Source organism: Gopherus flavomarginatus, chromosome 4, assembly GCF_025201925.1.
Source record: "Gopherus flavomarginatus isolate rGopFla2 chromosome 4, rGopFla2.mat.asm, whole genome shotgun sequence".
In the NCBI taxonomy this organism is placed as follows: Eukaryota; Metazoa; Chordata; order Testudines; family Testudinidae; genus Gopherus; species Gopherus flavomarginatus.
Window position 1 is genome coordinate 153,307,102 of NC_066620.1, and position 24,649 is coordinate 153,331,750.

At 42.5% G+C, this 24,649-nt stretch overlaps 1 protein-coding gene across 2 annotated transcripts in view; it reads left to right on the top strand.

Annotated features, from left to right (window-relative positions):
- Window positions 1-24,649, top strand: part of IBTK (inhibitor of Bruton tyrosine kinase) — a 109,122-nt gene that overhangs the window by 75,165 nt on the left and 9,308 nt on the right. The window contains exons 25-27 of one of the 2 annotated variants that reach the window (XR_007773972.1): window positions 7,434-7,592; window positions 12,272-12,424; window positions 12,660-12,856. Coding sequence is in view for 1 of the 2 variants with exons in the window: in XM_050950088.1 (XP_050806045.1) it covers window positions 7,434-7,592; window positions 12,272-12,424 (312 nt within the window). In the remaining variant the exon portion in view is untranslated. The remainder of the gene's footprint in view (window positions 1-7,433; window positions 7,593-12,271; window positions 12,425-12,659; window positions 12,857-24,649) is intronic. The other variant, XM_050950088.1, reaches the window with a different exon arrangement.

Consider the following 24,649-nt stretch of genomic DNA (forward strand, 5'->3'; position numbering starts at 1 on the left):
ACTGGGACCAAAGACGAACCTTCCAAGGTGCGCCTGAGGGCGGTGTACCAGTCACAGGCCGGGATCCCAATCCCGCTTTCTCCTGGCGTGGCCCCAGTTAATTTCAGATCGCTGGGTCCTGCGCACGGTGGGGCATAGGTACCACCTCTAATTTGTTTCAGCCCTGTCCCCCTTCAGGGACCCCTCTCACGAGCAATTCCTCGTACAAGAGGTGCAGACGCCGACTGACGAAAGGGGCAAGGGGGTCTACTCCTGTTATGCCCTAGTCCTCCACTCGAACGGAGGTCTCAGACCGTCCTAGTCCTGCGCGGACTCAACCAGTTTAGGATAAGGTTGAAGTTCCGCATGGTATCCCTGGGAACCATTATTCCATCCTTGCCTCCTGGGGGCTACTATGCTGCCCTCGATATGAAGGACGCGTACTTTCGCAACGCCATCTTCCCTCCGCACAGGAGATACCTCTGCTTTCTAGCCAACCGTCAGTACTTCTGGTTTACGGCCATAGTCGCCGCCTACCTTTGGTGATGTCGGATATGCATTTTTCCGTATCTGGACGATCCGCTTATCCGAGGAGACTCCGAGACACAAACCACTCAGCACGTGGGCATCGTCACGGTCTTATTCACAGGTCTAGGCCTGATGATTACTATAGAGCAATCCACTCTGGTTCCCACGCAGAGGTTGGACTTACTAGGGGCTATCCTGGTCTCCAACCTAGCCGGAGCCTACTTATCACAACTGCGGTTTTAGGCGATGGCAACAATCATCCGAGGTCCGCAGACTTTCCCAACGACCTCGGCTCGCACTTGTCTCAGTCTCCTGGGTCCATGGCTGCCCGCAAGTTTGTAACCAAACACGCCAAGCTCCGCCTCCGTCCTCTCCAAGTCCGGCTCACCTCGGCGTACCACCCGGACAGGGAGCCAATGGTCATGGTAGTCACCGTTCCCTCGAGCACCTTAGGCTCCCTAGAGTGGTGGCTAACTCCCTCCCTGGTGTGAGCAGGGATGCGGTTCCATCCGCCCCAGCCCTCACTGCCTCTGACGACGGACGCGTCATCTCTCTGCTCGAGTGCTCATGGTCACCTCCGAGCTTAAGGCCTTTGGTCTTCTCGGGAGCTGGCATTCCGCATCAATGCCCCAAAAATGAGAGTAGTCCACCTGGCGTGCCAGGGGTTCCAGCGGCAGCTGCGAGGCCGTGGTATCTCGGTGTTTACAGCCAACACAATGGCCATGTGCTTCATAAATAACCAGGGAGGGACATGGTCCTCCCCCCTTTTGTCAGGAGGCCATCCATTTCCGGGACTTTTGCATGGCCCACTCGATGGAGCTGGTGACGTCCTTTCTCCCAGGCGTTCGGAACGCCTTGGCGCTTTGACTCAGCAGGTCTTTACTGTCTTATGAGTGGTCACTCTGCCCCATGTGAGGCGTTCTGCTTTCCAGAAGTGGAGATTTTTCCTCACATAGACCTGTTCGCTTACTGCGAGAGCAGAAAATGCCAGATGTTCTGCTCCTTCCAAGGTCTCTCCTCGGGATCGATCTTGGACGCATTCCTGATGCCGTGGAAAGGCCAACTCCTTTATGCCTTCCCACTGTTCCCACTGGTTCATTAGGTCCTACTCAAACTCCGCAGGGGCAGCGCGCGCATCATCATGATCACTCCAGCGTGGTCCAGGCAGCACTGACATACCACGTTGCTCGGCCTGTCAATAACCGACCCAATTACCCTGCCAACCCACCCAGACCTCATCACTCAGGACCACGACAGGCTTCGTCACCCGGACCTGCAGCCTCTTCGCCTCACGGTGTGGCTGCTGCGTAACTGAGCCGGGGTGACAGGAAGCCTTCCACCTGGTCGACGTACCGTGCCGAGTGGAAGCGCTTCTTCTACAGGTGCAATACACTCGATCTTGCTCCTACCGAGGTCTCGATCCCCTCTATTTGGCCTGCCTCTGGCCTTCAGCGGCAGGGCCTGGCGGTATCATCGCTGAGAGTACACTCGGCAGCCATCTCTACCTTCCAGCCAGGCTAAGGTGGACGTTCTGTGTTCTCACACTCTATGCGTTCGAGGTCCCTCAAGGGCGTGGAGCGCTTGCACCCTCGGGTGCGCCGCCCAGCGCCAACCTGGGACCTCAACCTAGTTTTAACCAGACTTATGTCTCCTCCATTCGAGCCGTTCGCGACCGGCCCTCTGCTATACCTGTCTTGGACGACAACTTTCCTCGTAGCTGTTACATCGGCCAGACGAGTCTCCGAGCTCAGAGCTCTTACGGTGGTTCCGCCGTACACTAGGTTTCACAAAGACAAGGTGCAGTTATGACCGCACCCGGCTTTCCTCCCTAAGGTGGTTTCGGCCTTTCATGTTACCCACAGCTCAACGCAATGGGCACAACAATTGCACTCCCTGGACATCTGTAGAGTGCTCGCATTTATATTGCACTGACACAACCATTTCGTAAGGTGCCCCAGCTCTGTCACGGTAGCAGACCAAAGGGAAGGCTTGCTTGTTTTCCTCTCAGAGGATCTCATCTTGGGTGATGGCGTACATCCGCACTTGTTATGATTTGGCTCATATTTCCCCAAGCCACATCACCGTGCATTCTACCAGGGCTCAGGCTTCATCTGCCGCCTTGCTGGCTCGTGTTCCTACCCACGAGATCTGTCGCGCAGCTCCATTGGTTCTCGGTCCATACCTTTGCTTCGCAGTATGCCCTGGTTCAACAGTCAAGAGATGCTGTAGCCTCTGGCTCAGCAGTTTTCATTCTGCACATTTCACTCCGACCCCACCGCCTATGTAAGGCTTGGGATTCACCTAACTGGAATGGATATGAGCAATCACTCGAAGAAGAAAAGACGGTTACTCACCGTTGTAACTGTTGTTCTTCGAGATGTGTTGCTCATATCCATTCCACACCTGCCCTCCTTCCCCACTGTCGGAGTAGCCGGCAAGAAGGAACTGAGGAGTGGGTGGGCCGGCAGGAGTATATATCGGGCACCATGACGGTGCCACTCTAGGGGGCGACCTGCCGGCCCACTGAGTTGCTAGGGTAAAAGTTTTCCAACGAATGTGCACGCGCGGCGCACACACCTAACTGGAATGGATATGAGCAACACATCTCGAAGAACAACAGTTACGACGGTGAGTAACCGTCTTATCATATGTGGGATCAGTAGCCTAGCTGGCCAACCTTTCTGCTCTCAGTCCATCCCCACTCAAAAATAATCTAAATTTCCATCTGGTTGCTCTCCAGGTACCATTTGTTTCACACCACCTCCTTCATCTTGTCCAGGTGCATGGTATTTTCCCAAAGAGTACCACTGGTGTGGATGGGGGAGATGATTTCAGTGCAGACTGGACATTTTGCAGGAGTTTTTTTGCCCACATACTAGCCTGAATGACACCCATCTGTGGATTTTAGGGAGCAAACACAAGGTAGAATTAAATAAGAAGTGCGTTCTGGAAACAAAACTCATGGTAAAGCAAAACTTCGGACCAGAAACACTCAACAGAACTGCACACGCACAAACAAAAATTGAATTAGTGTTTTTTGTAGCGTCACATGTGGCAGTGCTCAATGATTCTGCCTTAGTCAGAGAATGGGGAACATCTTGGGCAACCTCCACTATCTCGCTATGAGGAGCAATGTGACAGTGTTACGTCTGGAGGAAGCTCTCATTCCTTATATGCCCAAACATACAACTGACTTCCCTTCCACCCTAAAAAAAACAAAAAAATACCCGACATATAGACTTTTAGTGTTTCAAGCGTCGTCTGCATATTCCACTTCGTTCTGTTTTATTGGCACTTCTGGTATCAAGATGTAGAATCTTCTGAAGAGCAGTAGCCCTTGGGATGCATCCCAGTTTCCCATTGTGGTGGACTCTGAAAGTACAAAAGGGGAGAGGGACCCAGTTACACTTCAGTTTCTTCTTGACAGCTGAAGTGTTCAGAGTTTAGGTTTGCAGTGTCCTCATTAGATGGATATATATATATATTGTGACAGGGTCAGGCCAGATGGCTACAGGAGAATGATAGAAGGCAGATATATTAGCCCCAGGTTAAGTAGGTCCCCTTTCCCTGGGTAAGGTAACAGGGAAGGTTCCAGAACAATCAGGAACTTTCTGGAAACAATTAAGGCAGGCAGGCTGATTAGAACACCTACAGCCAATCAAGAAGATGCTAGAATCAATTAAGGCAGGCTAATCAGGGCACCTGGGTTTAAAAGGGAGCTCACTTCAGTTTGTGGTGTATGTGTGAGGAGCTGGGAGCAAGAGGTGCGAGGAGCTGAGAGTGAGGGTGTGCTGCTGGAGGACTGAGGAGTACAAATGTTATCAGACACCAGGAGGAAGGTCCTGTGGTAAGGATAGAGAAGGTGTTTGGGGAAGGCCATGGGGAAGTAGCCCAGGGAGTTGTAGCTGTCATGCAGCTGTTACAGGAGGCACTATAGACAGCTGCAATCCACAGGGCCCTGGGCTGGAACCCGGAGTAGAGGGCGGGCCCGGGTTCCCCCCAAAACCTCCCAACTCCTGATCCAACACAGGAAGATCTCTGAGGCTAGCAAAATCCGCCAATAAGCCCAGGACCCACCATGGTAGAGGAGGAACTTTGTCACAATATATATTTGCCTCTGTCCTTTCAGGACTATTTTTTTTTTTTTTTTTTTTTGTATAATTATCAGTCAGGTGTCGTTTTAAAAAAAAGAAAAGGTGCGTGATTGACACTGGTATCTGGACCCACGCAAAGTGAGAGAGCTGCCTCTGACATCTCTGTTGTTGAGGGGAGGCTCCATAAGCCCAGTTGACTAAGTTTGGCATTAAGTCCAGCATTGATTTAAGAGAACTGCTCACCTAAATGGCTCTTCATCTGCCTTGAAGCAGTGTCCAAGTCCCTGGCTGACTAAGCTCAGTTATGTTCTAGCATACTTAATAAGAAACAGAAGTCCCTAAATTAGTCTGGTTCAAGTTAATTTGGTGCTGAAGATTTTGCAGTTCACTCTAAACCACATGCTAGAAGTACTCTGGTGCCAGCATTGGCAATGCTAGGTCCTCGGATCCAGTCATGTCAAAAGTCCGGTGCTGATAATCCAGCACCTTTTAAATACTAGTCAACTACTCGTTTTGAAGTTTTGCCTGATACCAATAGTACTAATGTCCTTAGTTTCACCAATGACTTTGGTGAACCATTAGTTGAAGTGGCTCTCTGCCCAGCTCTAGTGAAAATAGATCAGATCTAGATAGATAGATCTATCTGAATTAATGTAGTTTGATGTCACCAATAATAGATATTTGGCAGTCTGTTTCGCTGTAACCTGCCAATGATGGATCGTTGAATCTGCATGCTTCTTCTATTTATGCATGATCAGCTGCACATTGACAGGAACCTCTCAGTTTCCAGAGCAGCTGGTGTGTGTTTGGAGATTGTAGGGAGTGGACGCAACTCCTGACACCTCTGCAATGAAAGTCTCCATTCCAGTCATATTGGGCTTGCTGGTGCTGCATTTTTGGCCCTTTTGCCTCAAACCTATTCTGCTATAATGGTAGAAAGACCTCTTTGGGCTTTCATCCTTCCTTGGACTTGGTTATTTGTAGTAGGTACCTCAAAAGTGTTGTCATATTTTTTTTTGTAAACTTACCCAACCTGCACTCAGGTAGTCACAATGGCCAATGGAAAAATGCTTAACTTTGTAAGTTTCAGATTTTCAACTGAGGATATATCCCAGCTAGGGTATTACTGGAACCTGGAATTCTTCTGCCTTCCCTCTGATTCCATTGATTCAGGAGGACTGTCTGGAGGTCAGTCACAATGGATCCAAAAAGTTGTCAGTAGCTTTAATTGGTCTTGGCTGTTTCATCTTCATACATCTTAGGTCAGATTTTTTTTAGTACCACAAATCCTATTTTCCATTCTCCTTGTTCTTTGTCTTAGAGTTGGAGGTAAAAGTATCCATCTGAGCCTAAATCTTCTCAGGCTGACAGCCTGACTTCTGGATTACTGAGATGCTTTATGAGGAAGTTTATTCTGAAGTCTAGTAGATCCTGTTGAAAAACAAAGCAGACAAAAACCTCCTGCAATAAATACCGAAGTTTCCCCGTCTCAGTAGCTGAAGAGAGTGAATCTGAGATGCTCTTCTCTTGCTTTTGACATATTACACTTTTGAACATTTGAAGAACTGTTTGCATTCTACCAGACTGAATTGTTTGTGATGTCAGCAACTACTGTCACATGCATGGGGGAATGGTACAATCCTCTAGTTTATGGAAGACTTACTCCATGTACTAGTAATGCTACTTGGAACATTTACTTTGTTGCGATATCTAAGACAAAGTAAATTTGACTTACCTTTTCAGAAATACTGCAGTGGATGGATTTATTTGAGCTGTCCTTGGGTTATTCCCTCTGGTGCACGACTTTCCTTTGCCATGAGATTGAAATCTTTCCTTCACAAAACTCTTAGGATCTTTGCACTGATTCACATGTGCATGTCATCTATGCCATGTGCTATGGAAAAGGGCATTCCTCATAGCTTTAAATATGGCCAGGTTGTTGGTGAGATGCAGTCCAGAAGGCTGAGTTTGCATAAGCTCAGTTCCATATGGAAAATGTCCTGTGCATACCTTCACCACAATTTCCAGTTTAAAAAAATATCATCCCTGATTTAATCTTTCAGGCCACTAGGCTGTCTGTAGTCCCACAAGCATCTTTCTCATGCCTTTTATGACTTGCTAGGTATTTGGTCACCTGAGAAATTAAGGTGTAATTAACTAAATGAGAGTGGTGAAAACAATCAGCATCCATCTGATGCTTTATCATCTTTTTGCAAAAATGCTACCTGGGCATAGATATGTGCTTTCAGCAATCTCTCTCTCTCTCTGTGTCAGACTTAATTCAGGAGAGGAAATTTCAGTCACTAACACTCTTGACCTATTGTTCAGACCTGATGTTCATTTTGTTAGTTCTGCAGATAGCATTCACCTAGGCTCTCAGCCCACCTTTCATAGAATTGTACTGCTTTCAAGTCTTCCACAAGTGGGACTACACAGAGGCTGTCCGAAGGAGGGAGAGAGGTTACTACCAGCAGCTGTTGCTCTTAGATTGCAACTACATATTGACACTTCCTGCCTTCCTTCCCCTTTTCTTTGAAGTCTTGGGAAAGAATTTCCTGAACTAGGGAAGGAACTGATGGATGTCTGGGCCAATCCTTACTTTTTATGCTCTAGGGATCCTTGCAAGGGGCAGGGAGGGAAGGGAGAGTATTCTCAAAGGGCATTGCTCTTCACAAGATTCTGCAATTTTACACTAGAGGCACCAGTGCTTCAAGTGTGAATATGTAGAGTCTACACTCGAATAACGGTTGCAAGTAAATAACATGTCTTTTGAGCTTAGTATTTTAATTTGTCAGTTGTTTTCTCTTTTTCAATTGTCATTTTAATTCATAGTAAACTTGCTTCTCATGGAATCAAGCTTTCTCAGAAGCAAAGAAGAATGATTGCCATGGCGGCTAAAGATAGTGGCTCAGTTACAAACAGCCTGGAGGCTACTTCAGTTACAGCCACGCCCCCTACACCTACGAAAGTTACAAAACCAGGGAGCGCATGGTATGTCATCTTAGTTAACTCAGTTTATTTGTCTTTGTGTTGATGGTTCCCTTTGGGCAGTTTTTTTTTTTTTTTTAAAAAGATGACATAACTTCTATTTAGTTACAAGAAAACAGTGGTGTTTCTACTTTTGTACAGTCAGTGTTCTTGAAAATTTTAAACAGGAGTTGTGGTTAGTGGTGGTGATTATGGCTCAACATTCATATACCCTAAAGGCCACAACCAAGCTGGGCCCTGTCATGCATATTGTGAGTATGGTCAACAGTATCAAAGACATGATAGACATAAGAACAGTCATACTAGATCAAACCAAAGGTCCATCTAGCCCGGTATCCTGTCTACTGACAGGGGCCAATTCCTGGTACCCCAGAGGGAATGAACAGAATGAATCATCAAGTGATCCATCCATGAACTTATCTAGTTCTTTTTTGAGCCCTGTTACAGTCTTGGCCTTCACAACATCCTCTGGCAAGGTGCTCCGCAGCTTGACTGTTGCCCATTAATTTCATTTGGTGTGACCCCTTAGTTCTTGCATTATGAGAAGGAGTAAATAACACTTCCTTATTTACTTTTTCTACATCAGTTTATGATTTTATAAACCTCTATCGTATCCCCTCTTAGTCGTCTCTTTTTCAAGGAGCACTACAGCCATTTAATATCACAATCATTAGTTACTACAATTACAACCTTTTTTCAAGTGTAGCCTATGCACAGTGTTTTAATTAATGTTAATTAATTAATGGAAAGTCTGAAGAATTTGTGGTATTCCATTATTAATAATCATTCTGGACAAAGAAAAGACTTGACACATTATATTTCTTAACATTAATTTGAAAATATGTCTTATCACAGAAATGTACTGTTTTGCATTTTATCAAATAATTCTGGATTCAGAGTAAGTGCTACAATTTTGGGGCAGATGCAGTTTATTTTTCATATATAACAAAGTTTGAGTTCTTGCTTCAAGTGCAAAGCACAACTCAGTCTGAACCCTGGAGTTGTGACTGATGCTTCCATAATGGAAGAGCCTATGTTTCCAAACTGCAGGATTTGGAGTTTATTGAACTTTTATATAATGGTTTGATGGCATGGTATTACCAAATTAGACATAAAAATCCTTAAACTGACTATTTAAGCATGTTGCAGTGAGTACAGTACCTACGTTAGTGAGATTTAATCTGGTACATAATGTACATTTTGACAAACTGAGAGGTTTTTTTTCAAAACTTACTTTCCTCATGGTCCAACAAAGGATGAATTAAGCTTTGTAGGATGTTCATCCAATTTTCCCCAGACGTTTTAGTGGCTGAAGTTTAATTTACTGGCTGGCGGGAGCTGACTTTTAGTCAATTCTTTTGGTTAATTGGTGTCTTTTATGTTAAATGTACAAGCACCCAGAGATTGCTAGGCACATTTTTAATAAATCAGTCTTTTGAAATATTTTGTATAGTGTGTGATGCAGGCCCAGGTATCTTAAGTGAAAAGGCCAGTGCATCTTCTACTGAAGGAAAACTTTCTAGTTTAATTTTCATGTGGCTACATATGCCTATAAATGTTCATCTACAATATTCCTCTGTGCCTGCTCAGACAGAAAATGTCGATTAAACCAAGAGTTAAAGTAGAGAATCAGTGAGAAATCTGTAAATGTTTCAAATAATCACCTAGCTGCTGGAAATGGGAATTAACTTGGTTAAGTAAAGTTTAAACTTCAACAGGCAAACTGTAGATTACTACTAGTTGCTTTTGCTAGGTTTTTTTTTTTTAAATGTATTAACAATTATCATCCACGTTGTCTATTTTTCTGTAAAAGTACAGAACAGTAAGGTTGGGTGCATCACTTAACCATGTGGAATTATGGATCGTTTGATCCAAAATGTAGAGTACATCTGTTGGCAAACTCAGCTTTCCATGCGTGCAGTACATTGAGAGCTATAGAGCTTTTGTGTTCCAGTGAAAGGAGATACTTGTCTTGGAAATTCAGCAGTTTTACTGGCAAAAACATTTGCCAGAAGGGTGTGGGACCTTCTGGCACTTTCTTTGGTTGAGTAAAAGACACAGTCTAACTTATACCATTCTTTTCTTTTATGCCAAAAGAAACCTCCAATTTCACAGTTTGGGGGATTGAAGCTAAAATCAAGTGCTTTGAAGACTGGTAGAGACACTTTTATTTTGAAAGACTCTCATGTCTCACAAGAAATTAAACAAAATATTGGCCTTATTTGGATTTTATATATAATATAGTTCAGATACATGTGTGAGGGTGAGAGTGTGTGTGTGTGTGTGTGTGTAGGTGTATATGGTTCAGATACCTAGAGTCCATCAACAATTAAAACTTGATATTTTAGTTGCAAAAATATGCTTTGTGCATCATAACGTATTTTAGTACTTTGAAGTCCATACTGGTGTGCCATCTGTTAAAAGTGCCTTCTGTAGCACACCAAAATGTCAATAGTTGTTCTATAAAGAAACTTCACACTTGTTTGTGTACAGCCAAAATTCCAGGAATAAGATTTTTTAAGTTTCTTCCATGCAATGAAAACTTTTTTTTTTTTTTTTTTTTTTTTTTTTAAAGACAGCCTGGTCAAATTAAATTAGTGTGTCACAAATTAGGTGGCAAGGACAGTGCACAAAGCAAGATGAGTTTAGTAAAGATATTGCATTTAAGCCATTAGTTTTTTGTTGGCTAGGCCATAACTCTTTCTTAAGCTTCATTTTGTTTTTACCTAAAATGACAAAAAATAGTAATGCAGGTTCTCTGATGTGTCCAGTTGCCATTGGATGTAGTTGTGGCAAGGAGGTGACATGGAGCTAGTTAGTTAAGTTCTCTAATTCTCTAGCGGGTTTTGCACTGGTCCCAGAAGAGGCTTCTGTAATCTCTGCTAGCTAATAAAGGACCACAAGGGACTGTCTGGGGTTAGCATATCTCCCTAACTCTCATATGCCAAGACAGCAGTGGGAGTGGAATAGGTGCATGCTGACTCTGCACACATTATGTCAGGGGAATTCCAAGCTGAGGACTTGCTTTGCTCACTTTGCACTGCTTGAATCAAGCAAAGGAAGAAGAGTGCATCAGAGAATATGTGAGTAATAGATTAAAGCACTTACAGAGTAAAATTGAATTTGGCTGAATTTTGGCTGCATCCTGAGGTTAAGCGTACATCAGGTTATGAAGTACACCTCTACCTCGATATAATGCTGTCCTTGGGAGCCAAAAAATCTTACCCTGTTATAGGTGAAACCGCGTTATATTGAACTTGCTTTGATCCACTGGAGTGCGCAGCTTCCTCCCTCAGCCCCCGCAGCACTGCTTTACCACATTATATCCGAATTCAAGTTATATCGGGTCTCGTTATATCGGGGTAGAGGTGTAGTATTAAACTGTTCAGTTCCTGACGTGTTTGAGATTTCCCTGAACAGTGCTTGCTATTTGGTTTTCTAGATGTTTAATTTTTCTTGCTTTGGTCATGATACAGGTTTATATTTCACCCAGCGTTGCCTTGGTGTAGGTAGTATTCTGCATTAAAGAAATAATATTTAAAAAGTAAAAAATTGTGGCTTTTTTTTTTTTTTTTTTTTTTTTTAAATTCACATGCTTAACACAACTACCATGAGTAGTCCCATTTTAAATGAATGGGACTACTCGTGGTGATAGAGTTAAGCATGTGTTTAAATGCATACAAGATTCATGCCTGAGATCCTGATAGGAGGGAATCCTATAGTAAAGTTGTGATAACTCTTTTCTCCTGTAAATAGAAAAAGCTTTTGAGTAGCATGTTAGGGGAAGGGAGAAGAATGACTAACTCAAGGATAGTCAGTAGGTGGACCATGGGCCAAATTTGGACCGCCAGACACTTTTGAACAGACCTTGAAATCTTTGTATTTACTTATTATTTTTTATTTTCTCTGGAGTCTGGGCTTTGACTATATCTTGGACCAAGAAATTTGGACCTCGACATAAAATGGACTATCTCTGCCCTAACTTATCTAGAAGGTTGATTCTTTATCTTGCATTAGTTCTGGAGAGCTGTAATGAAGGGGCAATGGACACATTGGGGTGAGCAGAGGGAAAATGGGTGGTAGGATTCATGATAGGAATTAATTTTCCTCATTTCAGTTACTTTCCCATACTACACATCTATTACTTTTTCCTCAACAAAATATTTATTTTAGGGAGAGTACCCAGCATAGTATGTATAATGTAATGTATTAGAGTAAGGATTCTACTGAAACTTATGAACTAGGGTTTGCCTATATTTGCTATTGGGGTTTTGCAAAATGAAGCCTTTTATCTTCAAAGGATTCTGCCATCTGTGGTCTAGTAAAATTGACACTACAGGCATATAGCTACACTTGACATTTTAGTATTGTTTTAACAACTGTTAATCATGTTAGTGAACACGTTAATTATTTCTATTATAGACAGAACACCAATGTTTGTTGTATTAACCCTAGATTTTAGCAATTAAAAATTACTAAATATTCATGTGTAGACCTACCCCAGTGAATTCCTTGAGCTATATGCACAGGAAAAGATCTGACAGATATATTGATGTGCAAAATTATGATATTTGGTGACATAAAATTGTGTGGATCTCTAGCCCATGTTTAACATGACTCACAAATACAGTCTTGAAAAATGTAAGTCTAAAATGTTGAAGCTTTTGTTGTTGTTTTTAAAGGGCATCTTCAGTACATTCAGCTTTGCCAAAGTCATTCCGTGATCTTGTACTGGAAGAAGAAAAATCTGTCAGTGCAGGTCATTCTCCGGGCATCACTGTCAAAAAAGTTTGTTTTAAAGGAATTGAGGATCCACAAGCTCAAAAGGCTGTAAAGTAAGTGATATTTCTGTTGCACAGCGTGTCTCCCCAGTCATTACTCATGGGCTAATGCCCCCACCTGTGGAATTTAGATGCAGTCCAGTGGTGATTCTGAAGGATCCAGGACTAGGCTCCACTCTTCAGCTCAAGCCATCAGATTTTCTGCCTCCTGCTGTGGAACAAATTGGTGGTTCAGTTTCTCCTGACCATTTTCTTTTTAAAACCTTTGTTTTTATTCATTTTCATGCAGTTGCAACTTTATTATAATCCTCCTTCTCCTCCCATCCGCTGGTAAATAGCAGCATGTTGGTTTCAACCACATGGATCTGCCGCTGCAACTCCTTCCTAACAGACTTCTGTGCACCCACTCAGGCCTTACATGAGCTGTGCTGCAGACACCCAGCTTATGAAGCCTTTGTGAAACAGCACTTACAAGCTCTGCAGAGAGTGAGTTGTGCCTCACCTGTTGCCATTCACCTGACCTTCGCACTGCCAGGGTATGGGGCCCAGAGTCAGACTGGCATGTTATGTCCCCATTCTGCCCTGGGAAATCGTGACTCTAATGCAGAAAAGACCAGTCCAGCACTAACGAGCTTTCAGTGAGAGAGTCTAAGGATGAGGAAGAAACTACCAAGCCAGCTCAAGGGGTAAATCCCACAACAGACCTGGGCTGGAGGGAGAAAACCCCCTGAAAGGATCAACAGTTGTCCTCTCCCCAGAAACTAAAGGGTCCTTAGGCCCCAGTAGAGAGCAGGGCTCCAAAACAGCTTCCCTTCTTCCCACTGGGAGTCGAGGAATTCTCATGATACTCAGGGGTAAGTCCTGCAAACTCCCGAGAGTCCCTAAAAGGCAAAAGGAAATGTGTCCTTCCCATGATAGTAATTAATATTGTTAATTAGCAATTGGGATGAAAATCGTGGTTAAACCCTTCTTTTGCTTTCTCACCCTGTGGTAGTGTTTGCTGGTGTTTTTCTCCTACATAGTCTCTCATAGTGCCCTGTACCAGGCTCACCACCCTCTCCCACTCTGCAGCATGTCTGGGCCTGCAGAGAAGGCTGTTCTTCCTGTGCAGCCCTGCCTTAGGCTGTAGTCTAATGGAAATTGTATCAGTCTGGCTTTAAGCTTAAAGACCCTTGCTCTGCCAGGGAAAGGGATTCAGATTTCAGAAAGCAGTGGAGTGGGAATTGTGCCCTTTGATTATCGGTCCTAAACCCTTGCTTTGCCAGGGAAATGGCCTCAGACTCTGAAAGGTAGGAAAGGGGAAGAAGTACCACACATGCTTTAGAGGAAAAAAACAAAAACAGTAGCTTGCAAGTAACTAATTAATATTAATAATCTTCCCTTTCAAATATTCTTATGTATATTTTCCCATTAATGCTTCCTGTGAGTGCATCGTAAAATCCAAACTAGGACATCTGATTAAACCAAAAGTTCAGCTGAAGTGTTTGTATAAAAATAAAGACTTTTTATACATTTTGGGAGCCTAACGGTGTAGCAGTAGCTCCACCGGGGAAAGACAAGCCACACCTTCAGAAGGGGACTGCCTTCCAAAACCTGCCTTAAACACTGCACTGCAATTTCAAAGCCTCAACTATACCCTTTCAGATTGTAGGTTTTTTCATGTATTTAGTAAGGAAAGCCTACTTTGTGGCAAACTAGTGGCTCATTGTCTAGAGGTATAGTTTTTGATTGGACTGAGATGTCTTGGGTTTTGTTCTGGTCAAACCTTTGATGTGATTTGTGGTGATAACTTGGTGGCTACACGGAAGCTGTGTTATACCCAAGAATAACTGTCACTCATTCAAAACTGATATCTTGTGCATGCAAACATGTGAGTAGCTATTGGAGGACACATTAGAAAAATTAACTGACATTGCAGAGAGGCATCAACCCTTACTATCAAAGCCAGCATAGAAGTTGATTAGTTACTACCAACACCAAGTGTATCCAAGAAGGGGCCATTACCCTGGCAGAGGGAAAAAACTGGAGTAGAAGCATGCAAGGAATCAACAAAATCCTCATAATGATGAAGACAAAAAAAGTGTTTGTGTGTGAGCCACAGTGCTTGTTCAAGAGTCTTCCTTTTGATCTACCCTCTGTATCCAGAGTCTTAAGTGGCTGGTGGTAATCACAGCAAGGCACAGGTCACCCCCAACTTTCACTCTTGACCAGTGATACTCAGACAGAGGCTCGTGAGCTGCAAGTGGCTCTTTAATATGTCTGCTGCAGCTCTTTACAGCACATGATATTAAAAGACTGTGTGCTTCAATTATTAACCAATCAGGATGCTTTTACTATTGTTATTAACCAGTTACGTTATTAACTTGCACTATGTAATTAACCTGTCATACTGTTTAAATATGAATATATAGTACTATAGTAAATGAAGCAATGAATTCACACTACTGTGGCTCTTTTGGGTAATGTTGATCCCTAGTTTAGCTCCTGAACCACTGAGGTCTGAGTATCATTGTTCTACACCCTTGAATACTCACTATGGATGCAAACATACTTGGAAGATAAATTTCCAAAAATCTCATCTCATATAGCTTTTAGTTAATATTGACACCTCTATCAGGATGTGTGTCATTTTTTATTTTATTTAAAATAAATTTATTAAAAATAAAAGAAGCAGAACCCACAAACATAACTACAGAGGATTGGACCTTTCAGGTCCAGTATCCTGTCTGACAATGACCAGAACCAGCTGTTTCAGTAGAAGGTGCAAGAAACCTTCGGCAATTACAGTAACTGCAGAGAGAGCCTCCCCTTACTTCCCATTAGGCTTGGCCTGGGATTGACACGAGTGTTGACATCTCTTCCAGCCAGGGAGTAACTAGAGGTCAAAGCTTCTCTGTGGCAATGAAATTAATGTCCTGGTTAGAGAAGAATGCTGCCTTTCAAGACAGTTCACATAAAGAATACAGGAAAGAAGAAAAAGTAGAGTTGTGATGTCCTTGTCCTGTACTGGCCCAGAGGGCACTTTGGACTTGCTAGGTAGCCAGTAGTGCCACATTGTAAACAAACCTCTTGAAGCAGAGACACTTTCATTCAATCCAGGAACAGTTAACAACTTGGGCATCAGAAGCGAAGTGTAATTCAGCATGGATTCTCTATTAAACTCAGATATAGTTTGGTATCCACACAACACTCAGGATTCATTGATCTGATCAAATTTACATTTCTGGTGTGAGGGGAAACAAAGCCCAATGCAATGGGATCCTGATCTGTAGACAGTATTATAATACAATTAGAATAATAATCACAAAGTTCTAGTGATCTCAGCTACACTAAAGTTTCTCTCGGAAGCTTGGTTGCTGTCTACAAGAAAGCACCTTAGAAAGGTGGGTACCAGCCATACTGGCATTTTGAAAATAGGCACTTTGGATCCTCCACTTAAATATCAGGTGCCAAGTTTAATTACATTGATAAATTAGACAAGTCTGTGGCAGACCTTTCCAGTTGCCATTACCTTGGAAAAGCAAATTAGTTCTTATATCCGTAACAAGAATCACACTGCCTTTGTCACAGGGAAAGGATTATTCTTATAGCTCCAGAACATTTCTGTCCAAAGTAAGTTCCTCTTTCCACAATTGCTGGAAAATAATTATCCCGTGATCTTGTTCTAATGCTTTGACGGTTGTGATATAAATAAGCATTCTTAGAGCTATAAAGATGCATACTCCATATGCTTGAGATGTATGCTTGAGATGTTTGCTTGTTGTACCCTGTTCATCCCATTCTGTCCAAAATGCCAAGGCCTTGCAGCTCAAGGTTGCTGCAGGCAAGATGTAAAAATCCTACCAGTTGGTATACTAGGCATCTGGGAAACTATTCACAGAAGTCTCTAGAGGCATTGAGGGAAAAGTGTTTGAGCCTCATCCAAGGAAGATCTTCAAGTAAATTTCCTTTCCTCTAAAAAAGCGTCCTTTGGTAGAGGGTGCTACTGGATTACTTCTCACACAACTCAGTAGTTTATAAAGCTCTTGCTTTATATGGGGGGAACTCCCGTTGCTGCTGTCATAAGCAGATTGTTAAGGGTTAATGTCTCTTGTACCTGTAAAGGTTTACAAGCAGGGAACTGGACACCTGACCAGAAGACCAATCAGAAGACAAGATACTTTTAAATTTGGGCGGAGGAAAGCTTTTGTGTGTGTTTTGTGTGTTGTATGTTCTTCTCTCGGAGGGTGTGAGAGAGACCAGACATTACTACAGGCTCTCTAAGTTTCTTTTCATATAGTAAGTAAAAACAGGCAGTTTAGGCTTTTTGATTGTTTTTACTCTATTTGCAATTGTGCGTCTGGCTGGTTAACTTTTATATGTTGTAGTTGCTGGGAATATTCTGATTTGTATTGGTACTGGGGGGAAAGTCTCTTTCTGGTGTCTGTAAGCTATAGGACCCTGTAAGATTTACATCTTGAAGTTACAGAGATAATTCTTTACTTTTTCCTTCTTTTTATTAAAAGATTTTTTTTTTTTGAGAATCTGATTGATTTTTTCTTCCTTGTTTCCCTTGTGTTATTCCAGGGGATTGGGATACTCACCGGGACGGGTGGGGGGGAGACAGGAGGGGGAGAGATAGAATCTCTCTTTGTTTTCCTGGAATCTGTTTGCCTCTTTGTGGAAGGGAAGGGAGATGCTTCTCTGTATGGTGATTTAGAGGTTAGATCAGTATCTCTCAGGATAGCCCAGGGAGGGAAATTCTGAGAGAGGGAAAAGGTGGGGGGAATGGTTTATTTCTCCTTGTTTTAAGAACCCAAGGGATCTGGGTTCTTGGGGTCCCCAGGGAAGGTTGGGGAGGTCAGAGTGCCCCAAAACACTATATTTTTGGATGGTGGCAGTGCTATCAGATCTAAGCTGGTAATTAAGCTTAGAGGAGTCAGGTGCTAGTATCTCATTTTCTGAACTCTAAGGTTCAGATCTGAGAAGGAATGCTATGATAGCTGCTTATTATTCTACTAGAATAATTAAACTCTGCTTATCCTTTCCTTTCCTTCCCTACTTCTGGAATTCACTGCTTCATACTGCCAATGAATAATGAATTAGGAGAGAAGCTGTGCAACAGAATGCAACAGTTCTTACCTGATAATATTCTCTCTCTTAGCAGCTTCTCTCTGAATTCAACCCACCAGGATAATCATATAAATGACCAGAATATAAATGTGAAAACTTACACTAAAAGAAGTTCTAGGCATATATTATCTTAAAATATATTATCTTAAAGTTAATTTAGTGTGATAATTATGTCAGGTTACCTTACATGCTACTAATTGGTTACAAGAGTATTTCTACAACTGTGGAAGAACTCTTCTGGTGGCCTGAGCTGAAAGGCAGAGCTTAGTCCTGGAGCCTCCAGCAGCAACTCTGGGCCAGCTCTGAATTCCACAAGTTGTTCATTCCATAGTTAGCCCATGAGTAATGAATTTAGAGAGAAGCTGCTGACTGACAAATTTCTTACCTGATAATTTTCTATTTCTAATCTTAAATGTATAGCATAAGAGTTTTGCTTTCTTAGTGATTAGGTAGTCATCTTAGAATAGTACATTAACATTGATCTTTTTTTTAGAAAAAGCTGCTAGCAGTTATTAATTATGAATAGAAACCAAATGTTCTTTTTATTTGTATGCATCGGATTTTCTTACCTGCCATGCAAGCATATGAACAGCACATGTAGTATTTATATTAAAATTAAAGCCGTTCAAATATTTATCATCATGTGGGCAAGACCATCTGCTAATACTTGTATTCAAACGAGAGATGAATTACGATATGCATGGAGAAAGGGGGGAGGTAGTGGTTTTGATAGCTCCAGTTTTTATTAATTACTATTCCCATTTTAAAACTGTCTGTGGATTTTCTTGCTTGATTTCACTTATAGGTTGGAACCAGTTTTCTTGGTGATTCGCTGGAATTATAGTGGTGGGTTTTGTGATTATGATTAGGGCTCTGTCTCTGTCATGGAGCTGGAGGGAGTCACGGATTCTGTGACTTTCTATGACCTCTGTGACTTCTGCAGCAGCCAGCGTGCTTGACTCCAGGGCTGCCCAAGCAGCTGGCTCTAGGACCAGCTGCTCAGGTGGCACCAGGGATAGCCACATCGGTTGTTGCTGGAGCAACCGTGAGGCCAGCCATACCGGCCGCTGCTGGAGTGGCCCTGGGCAGCTGGCCCTGGGGACCGTCCACAGCAGCGGCCTGTGTGACTGTCCTCGGGGACTTCCTGAGCAGTGGCCCTGGGAACAGCCAGAGCTGCTGCTGCTCAGCAGCCCCCAGCAGCTGGTGCCTCTTTCCACATCCCCTACCCCCAGAGCAGCAGCCCCCCAGCTAAGATTTAGTCAGAGGTATTTATCGTACAAGTCATGGACAGGTCACTCATCATTAATTTTTATTTGACCTGTGACCTGTCCATGACTTTTTTTTACTACAAATAACTGACTAATCATAGCCTTAATTATGAGGTTTGTGAGTTAGCAGCTGGACTGAGATGACCAAACTCTCTCGTTCACTGCCTCTGAAGTATAGTATCTGTATGCAGTCATCTAGCTCAAATCCTTAGTGTGAACTGGTGAATGACAAGTTAAAGAATCTGCATCCGCATCCCATTAATCCCCTATGTTTGGTTTCTTTAGGGCACGAGTATTATACAAAAATTAAATGGCCCGATAAATCTCTGTTGAAGGCAATGGCAAAGTTCTTTGTCTGGGCCTAAAGTTAGTAACTCATAATATAACTCAGGATTAAATTCCTACATCAACCATACGAGTAGCTTAAGCAGTAATGATTAAAACTGATTGTGCTAGATGTAATTTTCATGGCACTGTGACTTTTTTTTTTCATAGTCTGTTTCCATTTTTTCTTAACATAAAGATGTGTTTAGCAATTATAATGCTATGAAAGTAGTGTGACTTAAGTATAACAAATTTCTTCACAATAAGACCTACCTTAGTGAACTTAGTTTTTTTTAAATGTTATAGCTGTTTTGCCATCTTTAATTGCTTTTGAACTATGACATCTATTTGACATAACTTTTTTTTTAAACTAAATTTTAACTTTAATCATTCAGAAGTGAATCCTACCAATTTGTGGTAAGTTAAATGATCAAATTTTAACAGGTTAGCTTTAAAAACAAAAATAAAAGCAATCAGTGAAACTCTGCAAAGGTGAGATATTGCAAAGCTTAGAAATAATACAGATTTAAGTGGGTTTGTTTTTTTAATGATTGCATAACTGCACATCTTGTTAACTGTGAAATTCAAGTGACTTGAGTTGATTCTGTTCTTTCTAAACAGAAATGCTGTTTAATGAATCTGGAATTCTATATACAGTGTCAATATGAGGCCCCAGACTTCAGCCACATGCACTGGGACTGGAGCTTTCTGCCCTGGGCCCCAGCGAGTCTATTGCTGGCCTTGCTTGGTGGCTCCCCTGAAACCTTGCTGGGGGGAAGGGGTAATAGCTCAGTGGTTGGAACATTGGCCTGCTAAACCCAGGGTTGTAAGTTCAGTCCTTGAGGGGGCCACTTAGGGATCTGTGGCAAAAATCAGTTCTTGGTTCTGCTAGTGAAGGCAAGGGGCTGGACTCAATGACCTTTCAAGGTCCCTTCCAGTTCTAGGAGATAAGTATATCTCCAATTATTATCTTAAAAAAAATATTTGAATGGGAACTATTTGGTTCAGAAGAAGGTAGGCTCCTTTCAGTTACAATTCCTAGTCCTATATCCTGTCTAGGTTAGTTTTGAACAAAAGTCATTATGGTCTGATCTGATGCCTTTGAGTTGTCCTTATTAAATGAGTTGGTCATAGTCTTACCCAGTTTTAATGGACAGGTAGTCACATCACCAGAATCACAACTAGCACTTCTGTTACCTGATTCAGCAGAGTTGACTTTTTTTTTAAAAGGAGAGTGAGCTATCCTCTTTCAAGGTCAGTCACACTGAGGGGGCAGCATGAGGAAGTTTGCATTGCTGCTACTCTGACTGTTCCCCTACTTTGAATACAGTGAGACGATACATCTTGAGGACTATAAATCAACACCTTCTAAAAATCCTAAAACACATTTTAGACAACAGTTGGCGTGGAACTTACCTAGAGACCTTTTCTCACACACATCCTTCTGAAACATGTAGATTGGACACTTCCATACACTCCTTTTTCACTATCCTCTAACCCGTTGATTCTCAACCTATTTACCATTGTGGGCCACACATGTGGTCCACAATATGTTATGTGGGCTGCATCCAATTCTATCTGTATAGCCCTGAGGATGTCACATAGGCCACTGCTGTGTGCGGATTGGGCCACAAGTGACCCATGGGCCGCAGGTTGAGAACCACTGCTTCTAACCTCTTGTTATTTGATTCCACTTAAGACGCAGTATTAACATGTTAAACCATTAGACGCACAGTTAATCTATTGTATGCACTTATTTAATTTCAGATTTCTTATCTTTAAAACCATCTAGATCCAAAATGCTTAAAATGTGAAATCTCTGACCACCTCGTTAATTACTTGTAAAGATCACAGTAGCAGTGGAATAGATGATTGTTGTGCATTAAATACCTGTATAATAATCCTCTGCTTATCTTTTAATTGATCACTAGAGTGTACTGTGACATTACAACTGCTAATTGTGATAAAATAGTCTTGCTCTGGAAAGAACTTTCGTTATCTAGACTGAGTCATACTGTCATAAGACAGATGGTTAAGGGTTAATGTCTCTTTTACCTGTAAAGGGTTAAGAAGCTCAGTAAACCTGGCTGACACTTGACCAGAGGACCAATAGGGGGACAAGATACTTTCAAATCTTGGTGGAGGGAAGTCTTTGTTTGTGCTTTTTGTTTGTTTGTTATTCGCTCTCAGGACTGAGAGGGACAAGACGTACACCCAGGCTTTCCCAATCTTTCTGAAAGAGTCTTTCATGTTTCAAAATAGTAAGTAATAGCCAGGCAAGGCGGACTAGTCTTATGTTTTCTTAACTTGTAAATGTGTCTTTTTGCTGGAAGGATTTTTACCTCTGTTTGCTGTAACTTTGAATCTCAGGCTGGGGGAGGGGGTCCCTCTAGTCTATATGAATCTGAGTACCCTGTAAAGCATTTTCCATCCTGATTTTACAGAGATAATGTTTACCTTTTCTTTGTTTAATTAAAAGCTTTCTTTTTTAAGAACCTGATTGATTTTTCCTTGTTTTAAAATCCAAGGGATTGAGTTTGAACTCACCAGGGATTGGTGGAGGGAAAGAAGGAGGGGATGGTTAATTCCTCTTTGGTTTAAGATCCAAGGAGTTTGGATCTGTGTAAGTCTCTCAAGGCAACCCAGGAAGGGGAGAGTCGTGGGGGATGGTTAATTTCTCCTTGTTTTAAGGTCCAAGGGGTTTGGGTCTTGAGTTCCCCAGGGAAGGTTTTGGGGGACCAGAAAGTGTGCCAGACAGAGACTTCTGGCTGGTGGCAGCGTACCAGATCTAAGCTAGGAATTAAGCTTAGAAGGGTCCATGCAGGTCCCCCACATTTGTACTCTAAAGTTCAAAGTGGGGAAAAAACCTTGACACATACGTGCTATGACCAAGTTGATTTTGCTTTACTACTTTATAGTGGTCCTGTGAATACTTTGGGCAGGGGTAGGAGGGTGCGTGCATCTGACTTTCATTCAAAGTGTCAACCTGCTACACATTTCTCAGAATGTTTTGTCTTCTGAGAGGGCTAGGGGGTTTCTGTTTACGTTGGTGTATAGAAGATAGTTTTTAAAAATGAGCCTCTGAGAACTGGGAATACTTGAACATCTCCCTAGCTTGGCAAAGATGACAAAAAGCCTACTTCTGCATTGTCAGTGTGGAAATTTTACTTAAAGGAAGTTACCACATGCTCTTGTGTGGTTCTCAAAAACGCTAATGATTTTAGAGTTCTCGAGTACCTGAATTGAAGACACCATTGTTTCAGCTCAGAAGATTGGACAGGATTTGCTGTGGAGACCATCAGTTTTCTACCTTAGTAGAAGGAAGGCATTGTTGAGCAACACAAGGCTCTTCTTTTCCATCCTACAGCTGGAGCATGTATCTTCTATTCCTGCTTTCAGCTCCTAACTGGTCAGAGTGAGAGAGACCCAAAGTGAGAGCAAACAAGTCTGACACACAGGAATGTAGAACGCTACAAGTGAGCCACTGAATCAGAAATAGCAAGGTTTTTATGAATGTTGAGTTGAAGGAATCAGCCCCGGTGGTGTCACCACAAGCTTTAACTTGGCATCCATTATGAGACTGTAGGGTTTTAACTGACTACAAAGTGTGCACTCCTTCAGCTCATGAGCCCAACTGCGTTTTAAGTTGGCCCATTTTTGTTGTTTCTTCACCTTACTCAGTGATTCATCTAAGTTCAGATGAATGTTACAGTTGAGATTTCACGATCAATAAATTCTGGTGTCTGAGTGGTAAAGATCTATCTACAGTTTTTTGGATCACTAGGCAATTTGTTGATCCTGTAATGTATTTCTATTCTTTAGGGGAAATGAGTTAATTTGGATGTAGCCTTTGATGATAGATGTCTACTTATTTATACTTCTTAAAAAAAAAAATCCCCTTCTCCCTGCAATAGGAGTTATGCTGCTTGTTGTCCGTGAAATTGTGTTCTATGGAAGAAATCCCAGACAGAGAACTTGAGAACTCACCAGTCACTGGAGTTCTATTAGGAATTTTTCTATGAAATTACTCTGACAATTTGTGGCTGTTTAATTACAGTATGTTATTGTGACAAAGTTCTGTCCTTGACTCTGTGGGTCCTGCATTTCCTGGCAGATTTTGCTAGCTTCAGAGGCTCACTGTGACCCTCCACTTCGTCCTTCTCTCTCTAGAGGCAAGGGTCACAGCTTACTGAGCCATTTTCATCATAAGCCAACAAGAGAGGTGAGGAGAAGCTGTCATAAACAGATAGCTAAGGGTTAATGTCTCTTTCACCTGAAGCACCTGACCAGAGGACCAATCAGGAAACCGGATTTTTTCAACTTTGGGTGGAGGGATTTGAGTGTCTTTGTCTTTGTTTTCTGGCTGCCTGCTTGCTCTGAGCTTTGGAGAAGTAGTTCTACTTTCTAGTCTTCTGTTTCTAAGTGTAAGGACAAAGAGATCAGATAGTAAGTTCTATGGTTTCTTTTCTTTGGTATTTGCATGAATATAAGTGCTGGAGTGCTTTGATTTGTATTCTTTTTGAATAAGGCTGTTTATTCAATATTCTTTTAAGCAATTGACCCTGTGTTGTATCATCTAATACAGAGAGAACATTTGTACTTATTTTTCTTTCTTTTTATATAAAGCTTTCTTTTAAGACCTGCTGGAGTTTTTCTTTACTTCAGGGAAATTGAGTCTGTACTCACCAGGGAATTGGTGGGAGGAAGGAATCGGGGAAATCTGTGTGTTGGATTGCTAGCCTGATTTTTGCATTTCCTCTGGGGGGAATAGGAAAGTACTTTTGTTTCCAGGATTGGGAACCGAGAGGGAGATTCACTCTGTTTGGGTTCACAGAGCTTGTGTCTGTGTATCTCTCCAGGAGCACCTGGAGGGGGGAAGGGAAAAAGGATTATTTCCCTTTGTTGTGAGACTCAAGGGATTTGGGTCTTGGGGTCCCCAGGGAAGGTTTTTCAGGGGGACCAGAGTGCCCCAAAACACTCTAATTTTTTGGGTGGTGGCAGCAAGTACCAGGTCCAAGCTGGTAACTAAGCTTGGAGGTTTTCATGCTAACCCCCATATCTTGGACGCTAAGGTCCAAATCTGGGACTAAGGTTATTATAGAAGCAATCCTCCTTCACACAGTCTCTGTTGTCTCCCAGTCTCAGTGATTAATCAGGGAGGGGAGGAGGGAGCCCAGGCCCAAGTTCTACTTCAGGCTCCAGCCCAGGGACCCTAAAATTAGCAGCTATGGTAGCTGACTCTTTTGAAATAGGACGTGTACAATTCCCTGGCCCACTTCCCCACAGCAGCCCCCACTCAATAACTTCCCCATTACCTCAGGGCCTCCTTCCTTGCACCTGATATGGATTTGTACTGCTTCATTCCTCCAACAGCATAGCTTCTGACATCCACACCTCACTGATTAACTGGGAGGCTTTTAACTAGTTCCAGCCAGCCCTTGATTGGCTTCAGGTGTCCCAATCAATCTAGCTATATCCACTAGCTTCTAGAAGGATCTTAATTGGTCCCAGGTGTCTTGATTAACCTGGAGCAACTGCCATTTGGTTACCATGGTACCAGGGATTTGTTTAGCCT